Genomic DNA, 18,201 nt, shown 5'->3' with positions numbered 1-18,201 from the left:
TAAAATGAACTTATTGAGTTCAAGTTCCGTAATTTAGTCAGCGTTGGCGTACAGAACGGAGGCGCTTGGTCGCCTCAACATCAACGTTTGTCAGTTTTTGTATGCATGAACAATCGCATCAACCGGCTGAGTCGCGCTTTCGCCGTGTAGAAAGATCGGATGACTCTATCGGTCGTGAATGCAATAACACTAACAAAAACTTACACAAACTAAATCCATTTTCGTTCGGATGCATCTCCGCTGATTATTGGTGTGTCATGGCGCTCGCGCGTCCATGCCCTGCGTCCCTAAGCCAGCATCATCATCATCATCATCGCGACAGAGAGCCCTCTTTGCATAAAAGCACGCCACAACGAATGCCGACACCAGCACAACTTGCCAAACCGTCGTCGTGATCTCAACCACGCTCTGTCTCTTCTAGAGCTGTTCAGTACAAAGCAAAAACGTGTTCGCTTGAAATTTCTGCAAACGGAATACGGTGTGGTGACAGTGTCGAACTTATCTAAGGCGTGTACCAACCGCGCGACAGTCGAGTTTATTTTTATCCGGAACAATAGTCTAACTAACGCCGGTTAGTCCCTGCGCAGCAAACACCGGTTTAGTCTGATCCCAGCAGTGAAAGCGAGCGGTTCTTCTTCTTCGACTTAGTCGGGTGAATTAATAAAAGTACAGGTGAGTAAGCTCAGATGGCCCCCGGAGGATGCGTGAAGGCGTTGCCGAGTGTGGTGAAGAATTTTCTGGCCCATGTCGTAATTAATCATGGGGGAACAGTGAAAAATTATTGTTGATTTTAGGGAGAAAAGGAAAACGAGAAAAAATAATAGTAATTATTTATAAAGTTTTCTACGTTTACACCGGTTGGCGGTTTTAGTATGCATTTTGGTGGGAGTTTTTCGCGACTCGAGTGTCCTCGATTGTCTCCGGTGGCGACATGAAATATTAATAAAAATGTTTGCAGTTCATTAGCATTCATTGGTGCGCTGTTTTGCATTTTGGGCGGCCCATTGCCGGTGGTAGCAGTGTTTGATAAAAGTGTAGGAAATGTTCAATTAACCCTCTAGTGCCCAGTGCCGCCTTTATTTCCTCTTTCAAAATTATGGTCTTGACGATGAAATAAGTTGCATTTTTAATCAGAGGGTCTTTTTTGTAGAAGACAGTTTCAAATTTCTAGAAACAATCTGGATGGAAACGCTTAGTTTGCGTTTGAATTCTGCAAAGTTTTTTTCTGCGTAGCTAACGCAAATTGTTTAAGCAGATGTTTTAATAAAATTTCAAACATTCTTCGCCTTTTTGGCAGAATGTAATTTCTTTCTTTCTTTTTTAAAAAACTATCCTGAAACAAAGATCTAATGATAATATACGTTATTGTAATTTAATTTGCAAATCGACATTATAACCGGTGGCGCATGATGATTTTTGTAGTTTTAATAAATAAAAAAGGTTTTCTTCGTGTTATGTCTACCAAAACTTCGCAAGTTAATAATTTAGAATCCTACGTATTTTACTTGTATTTTGACAGTTGAAACTTGAGTCATTTGGTTTGATCCTATTTGGATATGAACAAATCTCAATTTTGAAGTAGAATACTTCTCTCAGGAAGTTCGGCTACATAGGGATGTGAAATGAAAATCTAAACCTAAAAAAGTGAAAAATATGTCCAATTTCAAATGCTAATAAATCGGTTAGTATTCGATGGATTTCCTTCGTTCTTGCAGCAATAGATTGGAAAATCTTCTAAGATTCTTCCCAAAATAAGATAATTGTAATTTTATTATTCACACTATTGTACTATTGAAAATAGTCAAGCCTTGTCAAAACGAAAAATTCGACCTCTGATTGGTCGTTATATGCTTGCTTCCCAAGCACGGTCGACAGGATCATATACCTTGCAATTGAAAACATGCTATTTGGCCTATATAAGAGCCTGTTCCAGCCGGAGCCGCTCATAATAGTTCTAGACAGCGACAACAGCAGTCCTTCCTTAGCAGCAGCACATTTGCCTGTGGTTGGTCACCACGTCTCAGGAGCAGCGCGGTTTTGACGTTGGACTAACGTCTATATCGAAGTTAGGCTCCTGAATTTGAAAATCTAGTAATTCAACCAGGGAAAACCAGGGAAAAGTGGTCAGGTTTTGAGCGCTTATATATCAGCCATTTCTTTTCAGAATTTCAAGGTTTTGGCATCAACCGATCAGAAATTCTTTTACGGTTGAATTTATGTAACAAAAATAACCTATTGTTCTAGATACACTATTGAAAAATTGATAAATCACATCGATTGTCTAAATCATACCGAGGAACCAATCACTACCTCTCTTCACAAGCACAGTCGACACTAACAGATACAACCGATCTGACTTTGTAAGCAGTCTCGCAGCTTTCAACCAATAACGAGCTCGCTTTCGGTAGCTGCAACAGGTGTTTCAACACCGTTTTAAAATGCTTCTTTTATCATTACCACTGAACAGATTCTAAACACCAATTGCTTGATTGATAGGGGAAATATTGCGCAAGATTGTCATATAATAATTTAAATATGTTTTCGATACTAAACTAGATAAAAGTTATGTTAAAAGTCGTGCACATTCAACCAATCACAAGCTCGCTTGTCCTTTGCTCGCGGATGGATTTTTGCATTTGGCTATATAACAGCCTGCGTCGTCTCATAGCAGTCATCAGTTACCAAGTGGAAGGCCACTAGAACGGTCCTGAATAATCAGCAGCGGTGGCTGATTCCAGTGGCGAAACTGAGCTGCAGCAGAACCAGAGCGGTGGTATCAGGCAGCAGCGGCGGAGGTAGTGGGCGGCTGCATTTCTTCATTTAGTTCGGTTCCCCTTCGATCTGAGTTGGACTCCACCAGCGGTAATCCAATTCAGATATCGTTGGGTGAAAACAGCCAGAATCTGCACGAGCCAGCACCGCCACTAGGAAAGCTACCGCCATTTAGTGTGTGTGCAGTGTGCATATATAGCGTATGTGCATTAGGGTGTCCCAAAATTGCACAAGTCTGGGGCTCACCCTCCAAATGATAGGAAATGGTGTTACGAACAAACTTTGGTTCGGCGGCAGCTCTAGAAAATGATGTTTTCAACTGGCCCCGATGACTTATTTGAAAAAATCGGCTTTTCCTATGTTAAATCCAAAAAACATGTCCAGTTATTCAATTTTTCATGAAACCTAATCCTTTTATATTTTTTACAGGATCCTTAGGGTCCAAACTATAAGGAAAAAATTCGTTTCGGATTGATTATCTTCAATTTATTTTCCTAAAAAAATTTCTATCGTTTGGAAAAGAGATTTTTCAAGTATACTTTGACATTCAATCAATAAAAGTGGGTATTAAACCAAATGCTCTCACCAACTGAATACCATTAAAAGTTGGGAAATTTTATGGGTTAGAACATTGCCAAAGACTACATGGCTCTGAAATAACTTGATTTTGAGTTATTCGTGATTTACTGTGAAAAAAGTTGAATTTTAATGTTTTCCTACAATAATCAAGGTCGAGTGAAGAAATTGAATAAATATTATCATGTTTACTAAAGGGGAGGAAATGTATGTAATTTAACGAGGATGCGAGGAACATGAACAGAAAGCGCGGCTTCAAACTCTGTTGTAGTTGTCTAATTTTCACTTTATTTAGTAAACCCCCCACTGTAGGGGCAGCGCATAGGCTGCGATCAGCATGACCAACTTTGAATAACAAACTGCCCTGTTAGACCGCATTCACAAAGACGAAGATGCAACACGCAACAGCGAGCAAACGAAATCGCTTGATGTTACAAACCGCAATAAGATACGGGTTAAACCCGTTGCGTGTGTGAGAGCACCATCGGTGTTTATTCGCTGGATACAAAAATCATATGCGAATAATAATGTGGAATAATTCGTCTAAAGAACATAAGGAAATGGTAAACCTGAACTGAAAGGCGTGGCCTATTACGTAGCACCCTTCGGCTATAAAAGAGTGTTTCTGGGAAAACTAGCTACATTCATTAGTCGGAAGGTGAACTGGATGGACCGTCCACAACGTTGACATCAGTAACAGCAGATATCGGCACTCAGCAGTAACAGACCATAGCAGCGGGTCGCGCCTGTGGCTGCCTTCAAATTAAACAAATCACTTGCCCTGTGGTTGGTCATCACGTGTCAGGCCTCTGCCAGGCTGAACGCCAACGCGAGCGATCAGGCGAGATTTTTGCGGTACATCAGCCGGCACTTCCTCTAATGGAAAAGTAGGATCATTTTGTTTAGAAGAATATTACTGTCGGTAATATTACAGAGATGCGATTGCATCATATCCGATATTGAATTGAACAATTGTTCTTTTGAGGACAAATAAAACACTTAATTTGAAGAGTTAATAGCTTTGGGTACCAGAAGCAGTATGGTAACAGACTCAGCGATAAGTGCAGCCGGTACTTCCCTAAGGCCGATGTAATAAGGAAGTAAATGGAAGCGGCACGGCGAAACAGTTCGGGTGTTCTTAGACGCGCGTCATTTTTCGTACGATAGCGGCGGTATTAGCGGTAGATGCATTTGTCAACACTTACTCCAGTAAAGCCGTGTCTAATTTTCAATGTGAAAACACCTTTCTATTGTGTTGGCCGCGCGCATTAGGCCTCTGCCAGGCTAAACGCGATAAGCGGCGCGAACCGATACGCCAGCCGTAGGTTAATTTACAGCCGTAAGTAGAGCTGTGTAAAAGTATTCTACTTCAACCTTGCGGTCGTGGCTTCGCACACAACCCTCCTGTGATTTTTTTCTTTGAATCCCTCATCATAATTTGGCAACTGTGCTGGTTAACCTGAGTGGCCTTTCGGTTCCACCATCTCTTCATTCCTGTCGCATAGCACAATTTGGAATCCATAATCTTGTTTGTCACTTAACTTTACCCTCTTTGAAACAAAATAAATCGTGACTTTTTAGCATAACACAGAAAGATGAAATGTTTTTAAAACAAACTGCTGTCGAAAAACATTCCAGATACGAACACTAGGAGCGCTGCAGTAAAATAAACACTACGTCCAGACTCAAGTTTTACTACTCCAGATGTTAACAGCAACCTCTTAGAATTCAATGAAACTTTGTAACGTTTGCGGTAAAAATTGATTTTTTTCGGATGAAAATGAAAAAAAAAACTAAGCCAGATAATTGATAAATTTGATAAATTTCCCAATAATGGAAAATATATTAGCTTATTTGCAAAAACAAAAAATCTACGCCTTTGCAAGCGAAACATTCGCCATGGCGAACGAGAACATGCGGGTAGGCATGTTTTTAAGCTCTTTCTTCGTTTTACTTATTAATTCCTCCTCAGTTATCGCGACAAAATGGAAGTTGGAGTAAATCTTACGCCTCAGGTTTGCTCAGAAAATCTCGATAGAGCGCAGCTTGGGGCTGGTTTGCCGTCCAAAACAACCTCGATATTCAGCCGCTACATCTCCTCCAACGATCGCGTCGAGTAGTGGGCTGACACTTGATCTGTCAAGAACACCGCGTTTTTGCCCTTACGATATTTCTGAACGACGTAACTTCTGGCAGGCATTTGATCCTATAAATTTCCCCGTTCACGTCCAGCCCGGAACGAAAAAAGAGTGGCTTTGACATACCCTTCTCGCTGCTTGTCAGCCACGGCAGCACCTTCTGGTGGAACTTGTTGTGTGAAATGAATATCACCTCGGTCCAACTTTTTGGTCCAACCGTTACACCATGTTCTACTCATCATGATTTTTTTTATCTTGTAGAAGACTGAACCACTGCGACCATTGTTTGATCTATTGTGGTATGCTTCAACTTACTCTAAGTGCGTACGACCAGGTACATCACTACTTGGCGAATTGATGTCCTTGCTACATTGCACATTTATCCCAGTTGAGCAACGCACTTCGTAAGAAGTTTATTACCTCACCGGGACTTTCCCTCCACATTTCGGTAGGTTCTATGTGTCCGATGTGTTTCGATGCCACAAAGGCGACATTTATCATCAGCAAGTTTGCCTATCTTCTTGAGATGATACTTACTCGGACAGTGCCCTGTAATAAGACCTGTGAATGTCCTCAGGTCTTTCTCATTTAACCTGAGCAGCACGAGGCTCTTCTCGCGATTTGGCTCTATGAATCTTTTCGATTGTCGTAATCCGCTTATGACATCCCAGTTTGCTTTGATGGTCGCTTTCTCCCATTCACCGAGTTCAGCTTTTAGAGCGCTCGGGGAGACTTCACAGAAAGGTTCTGGGTCAACAAAGTTAGTGGATGACTCTTGTCTGGCTAGTGAGTCGGCCTTCTCGTTTCCTTCGATTCCACAATGACCAGGAACCCAGTATAAGTTAACCTGGTTTTTCATAGCTAACTTACGGAGCGACAAGATGCATTCCCACACTAGTTTAGAGTGGCAGAAAGAAGAATTCAGGGCTTTAGGTGCTGCCTGACTATCACAGAAAATGCAAATATTTGCGTGTCGATAATTTCTTTTCAGACACGTGTTAATGCATTCTATTATCGCGTATATTTCCGCCTGGAATACTGTTGGCCAGTGTCCCATGGGAAAAAAATTTTTTTTCCTGGTCCTGTGAATCCCGCACCCGCGGAACCATTCATTGAGGAACCGTCTGTGTAGAAGTAAAGAGAACCGTCCCGAATTTTGGGTACACTTTGTTGCCAACTTTCTTGTTCTATCTCTAATGTTCTGTAAGAAATTTCGAAATTTGGTTTCCTCTCCAGCTAATCCTCCTTAATTGTTATTAAATTATTTGTTTGGAAATCTTTCAGTATTCTCAGGTGTCCTGTTAGATCTCCTTCTTTAAGCTTGTACTGTCGATTTAGCGTTAGAGCACTTTTTCCGCTTCTAATTAAACCACCTGATGAAGTGGAAGGAGGTGAAGTATTGCATCTAGGGCTTTTGATGGAGTGCTTCTCATAGCTCCACAAATCGATGCACAGGCCAATCTTTGGATTTTACCTATCTTAGCTTGAGTGGATGCTTCAGTGGTTTTGGGCCACCAAACTAACGAGGCGTAGGTTATTCTTGGTCTGATTATTGTTTTATATATCCAATGTATCATGCTGGGTTTGAGAACCTAGCTTTTTCCAATGGCTCTGCTGCATACCCATAGATCGTTTATGGCCTTGGTAATTGTTTGTTCGATTTGAGTGTTTCAGCTTAGTTTCTGGTCAAGCATGATTCCCAAATATTTGACTTTACTGGAAAGCTTTACATCGGTGCCTTCCAATCGCAATTTAGGAATAATGTATTTCCTTTTTTCGAGTGAAACGACCAATAGTTGTTTTGGATGGATTTACACCGAGTTTAGCCGTTATTTCGCGACTTATTAGCATGGAATCCACTTTATTGTGTTCCTGTCTATGCCAGACACATTATCAAATGCTCCCTCGATATCAAGAAAGGCTTCCTGGGAAATTTCCTTGGCATGGATGGATTTTTCCCACTAACAAATTGAAATTCGCTTAATGGATTGGATTTCATATATACTGTTTTAATATGATAGTCGATTAATTTTTCCATAGTTTTCAAAAAGATTGAAGTTAAACTAATTGGCCTAAACGCTTTTTGGATTGTCCTATTCCGTTTTCCGGTTTTTGGTATGAAAATAACTCTAGTTTGTCTCCAACTAGATGGAATGTAATTGAGTATTAGGCTCACCTTACACATCTTCGTAATAATTCGAATAAACAGTTGCTTGCTCTTTTGGAACATAACTGGCTGTATTCCATCCATTCCTGGAGACTTGTATGGAAGGAGTCTATTGCCCATTCAACCTTCGATTCACTGAATATAGAACAGGCAAGTTCCTGGGATTCAGTCCAAGCCGCATGTGACCTTAGCTGCTCTCCAGTTTGATCCTGCACTTCATCAGTATCCGAATATGATCCTGGGAAGTGATTTTCCATCATAATTGTCAGTGTTTTCTGAGAATCTGTGGTTTAAGTACCGTTAGTTTTTCGCAATCTACCTAAACCGTTGAAATGTTTTTTAAACAGGGCTTTTTGCAACCTGGCTTCAGTGGATGTGTTGTTAATACGTTCACACAGGATTTTCCAAACAGTTGGATTCTGGATTGTCTTATTTCCTTGTTATATTTTGTTATTGGTGTTCTATACAGTTCCCAATTACCTGTTAGTTTCGCTTTATTGAACAGTTTCTTAGAGGACTTTCTAAGTCCATCTTGGGTCTTATTCCACCAAGGTGAGGTTTATTTGACACTCGCGTCTTGGTAGGATAAATTTCGTAGTACGCACTAATTATCTTACTTGTGATTAAATTAGAGCAGGTTTCCAGCTCATCTTTGGTTTTAATTTCTCTTTCAAAGATATGTTTGTCGATCAACAGTTTACTATTGTAGAGATCCCAGTGGGTTTTCCTGGGGTCTCAATAGGTTTCTTGCAAGATTTCTCCTGCACAGTAATCGAAAAGAATTTGCCTGTGATCTGATAGTGAAATACTCATCATGATAGTAACATCAATAAATTGCCATAGAAACAGTTAATATACTGTAACAAGTGTAAAAATGGCCGTAATATGTTTGTCGTCATCCAAAGTATTTTCAGTGTTTCGTAGATTTTTTGGAAATTATGGGATATTTTCCAATAAATTTCAATGTTGAACAATGCAGTCAAAATAGTCATTGTTGCATTGTTAAACAATGTACGTCAAACAGTCAGCTCTTAACCCTCTAGTGCCCAGTGCCGCCTGTAGACGGTCTTTAGTTGAACTTCTAGAGAGCTTCAATAAGAGCATGAGCATGAGCATGAGCATGATTGACCGCCCGCGGTTGCTACTCCGTTATTGCCAGATCAGCTGTAATTACACAAAGAACCAACAGATGATGTTTGGGACCAACGTGCATCCTCAATGTGTAAAAACAGGTGACCTAAATCTTTATATTAGGCAATACCAGCGCCGGCCGCATCCGAATGCAGGTCAAAGAAGGAGTTTTTATAGGAATATGTTGACGTGATACTCGCTTTATTGGAAGCCGAGAACACCTCTGCACTTCCACGAGAAATCACTGGGATGTTGGATAAAGGGGAAGGTATACAGCAGGGTTCGTTTTGGTAAACGATGCGCTAATGTCGGGTTCTTCAGAACAAGTGCCGCGTCTAAAAGTTTATTACATCCGCCACGATATTCATAATGTGATTCGAACTTATTTAGTTTGACAATGTAACACCGCAACAATAAAACGTACGCGAGGATACAGGATTTTTGACTAAACCGAGACAACTTAAAATTACCGTATATCTCCTCGTAAGGTGAAGCTCTTTATACCTAAAACAATTGCGCGTTGTTGATCCATCTGAAGATAATACGACCTCATGGAAGGTACCGACGCGGGGGTTGAAATGATATTTATCGACTCAACGAAATCTACTTCGATTTCCGATGTAATAATTTAGATGCAACGCGCGAGCAGTCTCCGACTTAACGTTGATGAAGATGAGAAAGATATGATGAAATATCTGGGTTCACTTCGCGAAATCACCACACGCCGGAAGTCCATATATCAGCAAAACTCGCCCGGGCTGAATACGCGTTTACACCGAAGCGTTACGAACAACCGCTTAAATCCCCCCGGCCGACACATACGCGCAGGAACTCGGCGTTTACGTCGATTATCTCTTAACAATGTACGCCTAATACGCCTAATAAATATGAAAATTGGCAATGTTCCATGCATCCAAAGCCTCAACAATTTAATAAAAGCAAATATACATATAAGCCTGAATATATTTTTAAATTTATTGACAAAGTGCCGAACTAGTCATAAATATAACAAATTATGTAAAACAACTGGTCAAAAGCTAGAACAATCAAAAAATCAAAGCATATGATTCCTGAGAAACACATACTCCAAACTCCACAAACCACACTAACACTTTGTGGACAAAAATAAAACTTGTTACTGAAACCCTGCGGAAAAAAAAATACCGCGCACACAATTTCAACGATAAAATCAAAATCTCTCTGTATCTGTTTTCTCACATAAAGTAAAACTAGAAACAAGCATCAAAATATCACTTTACAATACAGACAAGACAAAACGTATACTTAGCTTTCAGTTGCCAGAGAAAGTTTCTGAAGCCAAAAAAAACTGATTCCAAATTGGGCTCAGGATCGCCGGACACCGTTTCTGAAGTCCAGAATTGTCTTAAATTTAGTTCAGAATAGCTGCAAAACGTTTCTGAAGTCCAAAACGTTACCGAAGGCCAAAAATGCCAAACAATAGCGATCTCAAGCCAAGCTCAGAACCGCCGAATAATGTTTCTGAAGGCCAGGAAGGAAAGTGATCCCTAATTCGAAGTCCAGAAACGCTGAAAATTGTTTCAGAAGGCCAAAAAGGCCAGAACAAAAAGCGATCTCAAATTGAATACAGAAAATTAGAAGAGGCCAATAAAGAAAATGATCCCAAAATAAGCTTAAAATCGCTGGAAACGTTTTTAAATACCAGAAAATGCTAATTTCAAATCTAGTCTAGTCTAGTCTACACTAACACAGCCAGTACTTGAAAGGATCCTGGAAAATGATATCCATCATTTAAAAAAATGATTTCCATACATTTTTCTTGTCAACGGCCAGGCCTACTGTGTAGCACAATATAATACAATATAATCTAAGATCGGGGACAATCCGTACCAACCGATCCGTATGTAAGAAGTAATATACCTAATTCGTTGGGAGTGATAAAGCTAAGAAAGTACACTCCTTTGTTGACCAATCTCCTGGGATGGAACATAGGTATTTCCTCCTTATGTTCGGGTTTCAAAACCAAGGATATAGCGCCTTTACTCGCTTCAACTGTTACGGTTGGAACTTGAGTACTAACTCTAGTCCTAGCATTTTTGCTTATGGTTATAGCGCCATTACTCGCTCTCTGAAAGGAATATGAATTAATTAAAATCTCTGGAAGGAATATGAAACAAATTCGAGTTCCATTTATACTGAGAAACGGTTTATATCTCCTGTTTCTTTAACAAAATATCAAAAACATGGTAACATTCATGCATCCAAAGCCCAAATATTAGACAAAAGTGCATTAACACTATTTACAACATAAAATTCTTAATTTATCCTCGAAACGCCAAATAATCATGATTGGTATTATATTTTTGAACTTGAACATATAACATATTTGTCAAAAACTCTGTCTGGGAGCAGAGTAATTATTCAAAAGCTAGAAAAGTCATAAAAAGGTATGGAGTTCAACATCAAGTTCGGCATTATATTGCACACAGATTCATCAACGCGAATGCACACAATTTCATACGATAAATATAATGTACAGCTGTTTATTCTTCATTCTCTAATGCAAGAAAGCAAGTAAAAAAAACAGCAACTATGTGACCAAAAATAAAACGAAATTCGCCCGAACTTTCCATAACATCATAACAACTGACTCTCATCAATGACTCACCCAGGTACCGAAAATAAATTACTGCACTTTTCAAGATGAACTCGCGAAGATATCGTTAATCTAGGAAGGAACCCCAAGGAGTTATTTATTTGACCCTGCTTTCAGTCCTTTCCGAACACTGTGCTACGTCCACCTCCATCGCGTGGATCGTCCACCGAAGTTAGAAAAAACTCACACCAGAATAGAAGAATAAAAAAAAAAAAACAACTTAGCTGTTCCAAGCACCGAGGCAGACCGATGTTTCTCCTTTACTTTCGGCCTCCCTAATCTCGTTGCAGCGAGTATCCACCGGAGCTGGTCTTCTGTACTGCCAGCGATGAACAGCAACAAAAGATCTTGAGCACAGGTTGTTCGACTCCAGGGCAGCAACAACGGGATCAGTTAACCAATTCCTATGCGTGACTCCAGTTCGTATCCGTATGAGTAATGCCAGTTGTATAAATATTTGTTTTTTTCACAAAACACAATCGAAACTCTGTAAATTGTGACACGAAAAATTTTCGAGTCCGTTCGCTTTCGTAGCTTACTGCGATCCAGAGCAAATGGCTTCTCTTCTAAAGAGCTTCAATAAGAACTTAAAAAATATTTATAAAACTTCATAAAGATTTTTTCGAAGTCCGTCTTAAAATAAATTTGGGCACTAGAGGGTTAAGGTGAAGCGGTGTTGAAGTCCGACTTCGAGCCCAAAACAAATTTTCGAAGGCACCAGACTCGGAAATAGTTAAGGCGTTTCCTGTGAAAACGCTATTTTATGATGCATTACCTGTTACCGAGTATGGTTCCTTTGGAATTTCGAAGTGGAGACTCGAAGTCGACTATTTGTGGTTTCAATACCGTTTCACCCTAAAAATGAAATATTACAGAGCAGGTTATGACGGTGGTGTTATTTTCTAAATAAATTGTATAATCACTCCCTAAATCGTGCCAAGATACTTCCGTTACACTATTCGGATTTGAGCTATTTCTCAAGTGTTCGAGGACGTGTATCGACCAACTCCGATCTCAACCAAAATTTGTGAGTTGGTGTATTTTAGGTTTAAACTTATAAATCCAAAGTTTTATGCCATTTGATGAACCCCTCGGCCAATGAAACTGACCCCATTGTTTGAGGTTTTAGAAAAACAACTTTTTTGATTTGCAGATATCTTGGGACCCAAAAGAACTATAACTATCTTTGACATTCCACCTCAAAACCCTTCCATTTGAGGTACAATTGAACTACGGGGTCAATTTTTTCGTAGTGTTGCCAACATTGCGTTTTTTTTTTTAAATTTAAAATCTATTTTGCATTCTTCTCAACATGCCTTTCGTTTTACTGGGTTTTGACAACGCCAATGTGTTCAGCAGAAAATTTACATAGGAATTACTTAACTTAAAAACAAAACAATGTGTTCTTGAGAGAATGCAGCATTTTTATTTTTACAAGATGTAGCTGGGATGTCACAAACTGGACATTCAAGTTACAATTACATTCAAGTTACACTTTGCAAACTGGCTCTCGTCACTAATCTTTCCCTTCTAATTCGTCACTTGGGCCTTTTCCGTACGCTGTAGCAAAATAGTGGCACTTAGCTGAAATCTCGGAATTTTTCTCATGATAGCACGAATTTATTATGTCGTAACTATCCTTATACATAAACGCCTGCTAGGATATAATAACGATTGCAGAATTCTATATAAAAGCGTTTTTGTGTGTAGAAAAAATCCAAAATATGTATTGCAAATTTGAAAATGCTGTATCTCTTGAACGCTACATTTTGTTTTTCGCTCATACTGATTGCCTATATAAAATCATCTGCTGAACACATTGGTGTAGCCAAAAAAAAAAGAAAATAGCAGATTAAATTTTAAATCAAAAATAACGCAATGTAGGCAACACTGCAAAATAAAAGACCACTTAGGTCGATTCTACCTTTAGAACCCATTGAAATTGAATGTCAAGGTCACTCGTAGCTCTTCAGGGTCCCAAAGTTTCTGAAAATTAAACAGTTTTTTTTATAAATTCGAAAAAAGTGGGTGGGTCCACTAATCGGTACAAAACTTTCGATTTATAACTTTCAACCTAAAATACATGGACTCACTTTCGAATGACTCATATATCGATTTATTTAAAAAAAAACTTCAGCCGTTTTCATATGTTAGTCCAGGTAATTTTTTCAGAAAAAAATTATGCAAAGTTGCATGGTTTAGTAAGGGCTGTACGCCCACAAAGTTTCATTGAATCCCGAAAGGGTGCTGCCGGCCCATCAGTCGAGTTGGCGCGAAATGAGTCATATTAAGTGTAATAATTGATATATATTTGAAGGTTGCTTCATAGGGATAGGGCATTCTTCTTAAAACACAGCGAAAAGCTGTTTCCACACTGAAAATTTGTCGGCTGAAACTGAAAATTTGACGGCACCTACTGCTAATCGCTAATGTCACTATGCTGCGGTTACCGCAGAAAGGCAGCTTTTTATTGGAGGGAGTGCCGCTGCACCTACCGCCGACGCTACTATCACACCACAGCAGCAGATGGTGCTATCACAACCGCTGCTGATACCAGCTACTGCTTCAAACCGCTGCTATTAGTTAGGCCCGTCCTAGTCGCCATCCACTAGTAGAATGATTGGTTTGAGTAAAGAGGCTCTTATATGGCTCAAATAGTGCATATACGGTAAACCAGGTATAATATTCAGTCGACCAGGTTAGGGTGACCAATCAAATCAATCAAAATCTGCGTTTGAACAAGGATTAACAATATGGAGTAGTACAGCAATTCAGATAACTATTTTCTGCATTTTGCCAGATGCGTAGATAATTTTCTTAAGATAGAGAAAAGATCATCTACTCTTCAAGTTTTTCCGAATATATGTAAGCGCGGTTCATCAGCCGAACGCTGAGAAAGTTTCGCTGGCTCAAAAAGAACGGTCAAAAGAACTTTATTTTCCTTTAATGACATTCAGCATATTAGTTATATATGGAGGCAACTTTTAGTCGTAATCTAGAGGCAAATATCAAATTTTGAGACAGCCTTTTCAAGGTTCCTTCCTCCTTTGAAATAATTATTTAATTTCTTGGTTAATAAGAATGCATCAAAAAATAAAAACAAAGAAAATGGATGGCCTTTTCTGCAGGTTTTGAATTTTGGAGCGACAAAGTACACAAAATTGTATCTGATTTTATAACCACAAGATTGCCAAATTACAAATGAATGGAGAAGAAAAATAAGCAAATTGTTCGTACTGCGTTGAGTGACTACCAGAGATGTCAGACTTTTTTTTGGCAAGTCTGTATAATCCATAAAAATGTCTGTATAAGTCTGTATACCGCTGCGAAAAAAAGTTACCGATACATTGATACCTAATTATTTGTCGACCTGTCAGATTGTTTTGTTTTATTGCTTGTTTTGATTGTTCTTTTTCGAGTCTATCATAGTTGGTCGATTAATCGATAACTAATTTATCTTTTAAATCTAAGTAACACATAGAAGTAAGTCTTTCCCGTGATAAAAATCGTCGTTCGTCGTAATGTAGCTAAACTGATACATGATGGCAGAAGTCTCGCGGTTATAAAAATAGTACCTTCAAGGTTTGGGACATTTTAAGCAATTTTTCAACGTTGGATATTGCTCCGAATAGAACAAACGGTCTTTTCACCAATATAACCTGCATGGCAATCGATCGAGACAATCAGCTGTTTGTTACTGGGGGCGAAACAGGCAGATTAGTGCCCACGGGACCGATAAAAACCCCGATAGCCTGACTCGATTCCCGTTGTCATGATTTCACTCTCAAAAACGCAAGATTAATATGTTCAGCAAAGTGTTCAGTTCCTAGTTCACTTTTTCCAGCAACGGCTACAGTGACTTTTGGTTTTTGTGTTCGTTTTTTTGTGTATACTGGTAAAACCATTATGTAGAATATCAGATATCTGTATAATATCTGTATTATACTAAATGTCTGTATGAAATCTGTAGGCTTATGCGTGTCTGTATCGCAATACAGAAAGTCTGTATAATACAGATTTGTCTGTATATCTGGCATCTCTGGTGACTACACACACATGAACCTAAACTCTTCAACAAAATTTAATCAAACAGATCTAAATGTTGTATCTCGGCGGAATAACTCTTCTCGTTTATGTTAGCAAACATTTACTTACCAAAATATACACGTTCAAAGCCCAACACAACTTCGAAACAAATCCGTAAACAGGAAAAAGGGTCAGCAATTTTCACTTTGCCCTTGCATCATTCACACGTCAGTCCACTATGATCGCACTTGATGTGGAGTGTTTATCCTTTCCACGAGCGCAACTATGGCAACCTTTCAAAACCATATAATCTCCCTGAAAACATTTTCATTGTTGCATGTTCTTATGATGTTTGAGCATTGCTAATGCTTTAATGCCGATAGAATATCTATCGAGTTAGAAATTTGTTCATAAAAAAAATGGTGATTCATTTCTTAGAAAAATAATCGCAATTGACCCAATCTTATCAAAACACTCCCTCGGCGCGATAAATAAATCATCCAACCGGTGCATCGGCCGTGATAAGCTATCGGTAACCTATAAAATATGCCTTTCAATACAATTAATACACTTTCCGCTGTTTTCTAAACTGCTTGATGGAGAGGATATACCATAGATGTTGCATATTTATTTTTCAAATTAACCTCGGTCAGTTTATGCTCGCCCAGCTGAGTCACGTTCTCCAGTTGGTAACAGTAATTGTTGAAGAAAAAAAAAACCATTTTAACAATGACGACACCAACGCCAACGAATGTTTGCTCCGATTATTTCTGCCCCCGGGTTCAATCTGCTGCGGCTGATGATCGTCTCATTTACTCACTCACTTATTCATGGCCCTTCTTAACGACCAACCGACCGACCGACACGACGGTTCAGTGCAGAGGAAATGCTCGATTAGTGCATGCTGAACCTTCTTTGCATGCCGCGAATGTGTTAAATGATGCAAAATAAAACCAATAAAATTTAAACCCACTTACTGACAGTTATCGCCCTCTGTGCTGAAACTTTGTTCCGAGGGTGATGCCTGCGAATTAATTAACGCTCCAACAGTTGCACTCTTCAAACAAATTATGCATATTAGCAGAGCCAACATTCCATTAGTAGAGAAATTTTACGTCATCTGTCTGAAATTGTCAAAAAAAAAAAACACCTGCCCGTCTAATGCGGCATCAAAAGAATCATTAGGAAATACTCGAAATTCAAGCAGGCTTAAAAAGAGGGGCCAAAACCCCTTTAATAGAATAACTTTTCACCTTTCCGGCGTGTTGTCGGTTTTTTCTTTCTTTTCATCACACGCTGTCTAAATTCCAAAGACAAAGTCCATCTTGTTGAATTGCACTAAAAATAAAGCGTCTCTCTTTTCCGCATGTTAACGACAGCATGTTTTGAATTTCCCGCATCGCGTCTTAGCGCTTTTCATTCGAGGCCGTTCGGAGAGACACACTTAAAACCACTCATTGCCCACCTTAGAAATTTAGGTTACCGATGACGTGCTGGGCTAGAAAAAAACCTAAGAATATTTCCTCATTCATTTCTTTATGAGTTGGCCTTCAACTGTATCTTTATTATTTTTTTTTCTTTTAAGAAACCACTGCAGATAACAAAAAAATGGCTCTCGTCGAAAGCACCACCAAGACTGAAATGACCATCACCGAGTCGCAGACACCCGTCATCTCGAAGGAAGTGGTCGTGGAGAAATCCTCGGCCGGCATGTCGGAGAAGAGTATCACCCAGTCCAAGAGCTACGGGGCCAGCAGCGAGAAGGAAATCACCGAGGAAAGTGAGAATTCCGTTTCCAAATCCGTCGAGAAGTCCGAATCGTCATTCGCGTCGGAACGCAGCGTATCGGAGAAGGTCTCGGACACGGGGTCCCTCTCGTCGTCCCTGCTCTCCTCGTCGTCGGTGGTCAGTTCCGTCACCAGCAGCAAGGTGGTTTCCTCGTCATTCAGCTCAACCAGCGCCTCGTCGATGTCGAGCATCAAATCGTCCTCGTTCGACTCCAGCAGTGCCATCGATGAGTTTTTCAAAAACTGATACTCTTTTTTGTCTTTTTTTTTTTTTAATCATCATCGGTCGAATTCCAAAGATTTCCTTTTTCAGCAATGATGCTTGATTATGAATAAATTGTATGCCTTTTATGTTGTACTTTGTAATAAAATAAATTTTCTAATTTCGAAGTAAAAAAAATCACAAAATAATACTTAATTCGAATGTGTCACAAAGCAAGCCGCAAAAAAATTCCCACGAAATTCCGCGGTAGATGAGCTAAATTTAAACGTAGCGTTGACTACGCAGTCCGGTGGTGAGAGCAAATTTTGCATCTGTTGAACATTAGCAAGAAACAACTTTTGTCTGTCTGTGCCTACTAGGAAGAAGAAACACGCTCTGGCACCTGACTGTTGTTTCATCGCGCCATTGACCAGGTAGAGCAAGGTGGGGTTAAACGTAACTTAATTATAATCTGACCATTCGTTTCGGCATTTTCTGGCGTAAATGATGCTTCTCTAGTAAAAATAGGTTTCCGCAATAATGTGGAATTTTTACTTTTACCTCATCGATCGAAGTAGGTCACGATGAGGAACGGACTTCAATATACTTAGTTCTTATATACTCTAGATTTGTTCACCAGTGTAATTGTAAACATTAGCTATCAGTACAGAACCTCACCGGAAGTAATATGAATTGGTTATTCTCCATCGTGCGGAAAGAGCCGCGTGCGCAAGAGGTTTCTGCTGTGAAGTGTTTGTGTTTCAGAA

At 39.5% G+C, this 18,201-nt stretch overlaps 1 protein-coding gene across 1 annotated transcript; it reads left to right on the top strand.

Annotated features, from left to right (window-relative positions):
• Nucleotides 1–357: 357 nt before the first annotated feature.
• On the top strand, nt 358–17,508 carry LOC129724506 (uncharacterized). Its single transcript, XM_055679460.1, has 2 exons — nt 358–672; nt 17,031–17,508. The coding sequence occupies exon 2, from the start codon at nt 17,054–17,056 to the stop codon at nt 17,477–17,479; it is 426 nt and encodes a 141-aa protein (XP_055535435.1). The 5' UTR covers nt 358–672; nt 17,031–17,053; the 3' UTR covers nt 17,480–17,508.
• Nucleotides 17,509–18,201: the final 693 nt, after the last annotated feature.

Source organism: Wyeomyia smithii, chromosome 2 (genome assembly GCF_029784165.1).
Source record: "Wyeomyia smithii strain HCP4-BCI-WySm-NY-G18 chromosome 2, ASM2978416v1, whole genome shotgun sequence".
In the NCBI taxonomy this organism is placed as follows: Eukaryota; Metazoa; Arthropoda; class Insecta; order Diptera; family Culicidae; genus Wyeomyia; species Wyeomyia smithii.
The sequence above is the reverse complement of the archived record's forward strand: the minus strand, read 5'-3'. Positions and strand labels throughout refer to the sequence as shown.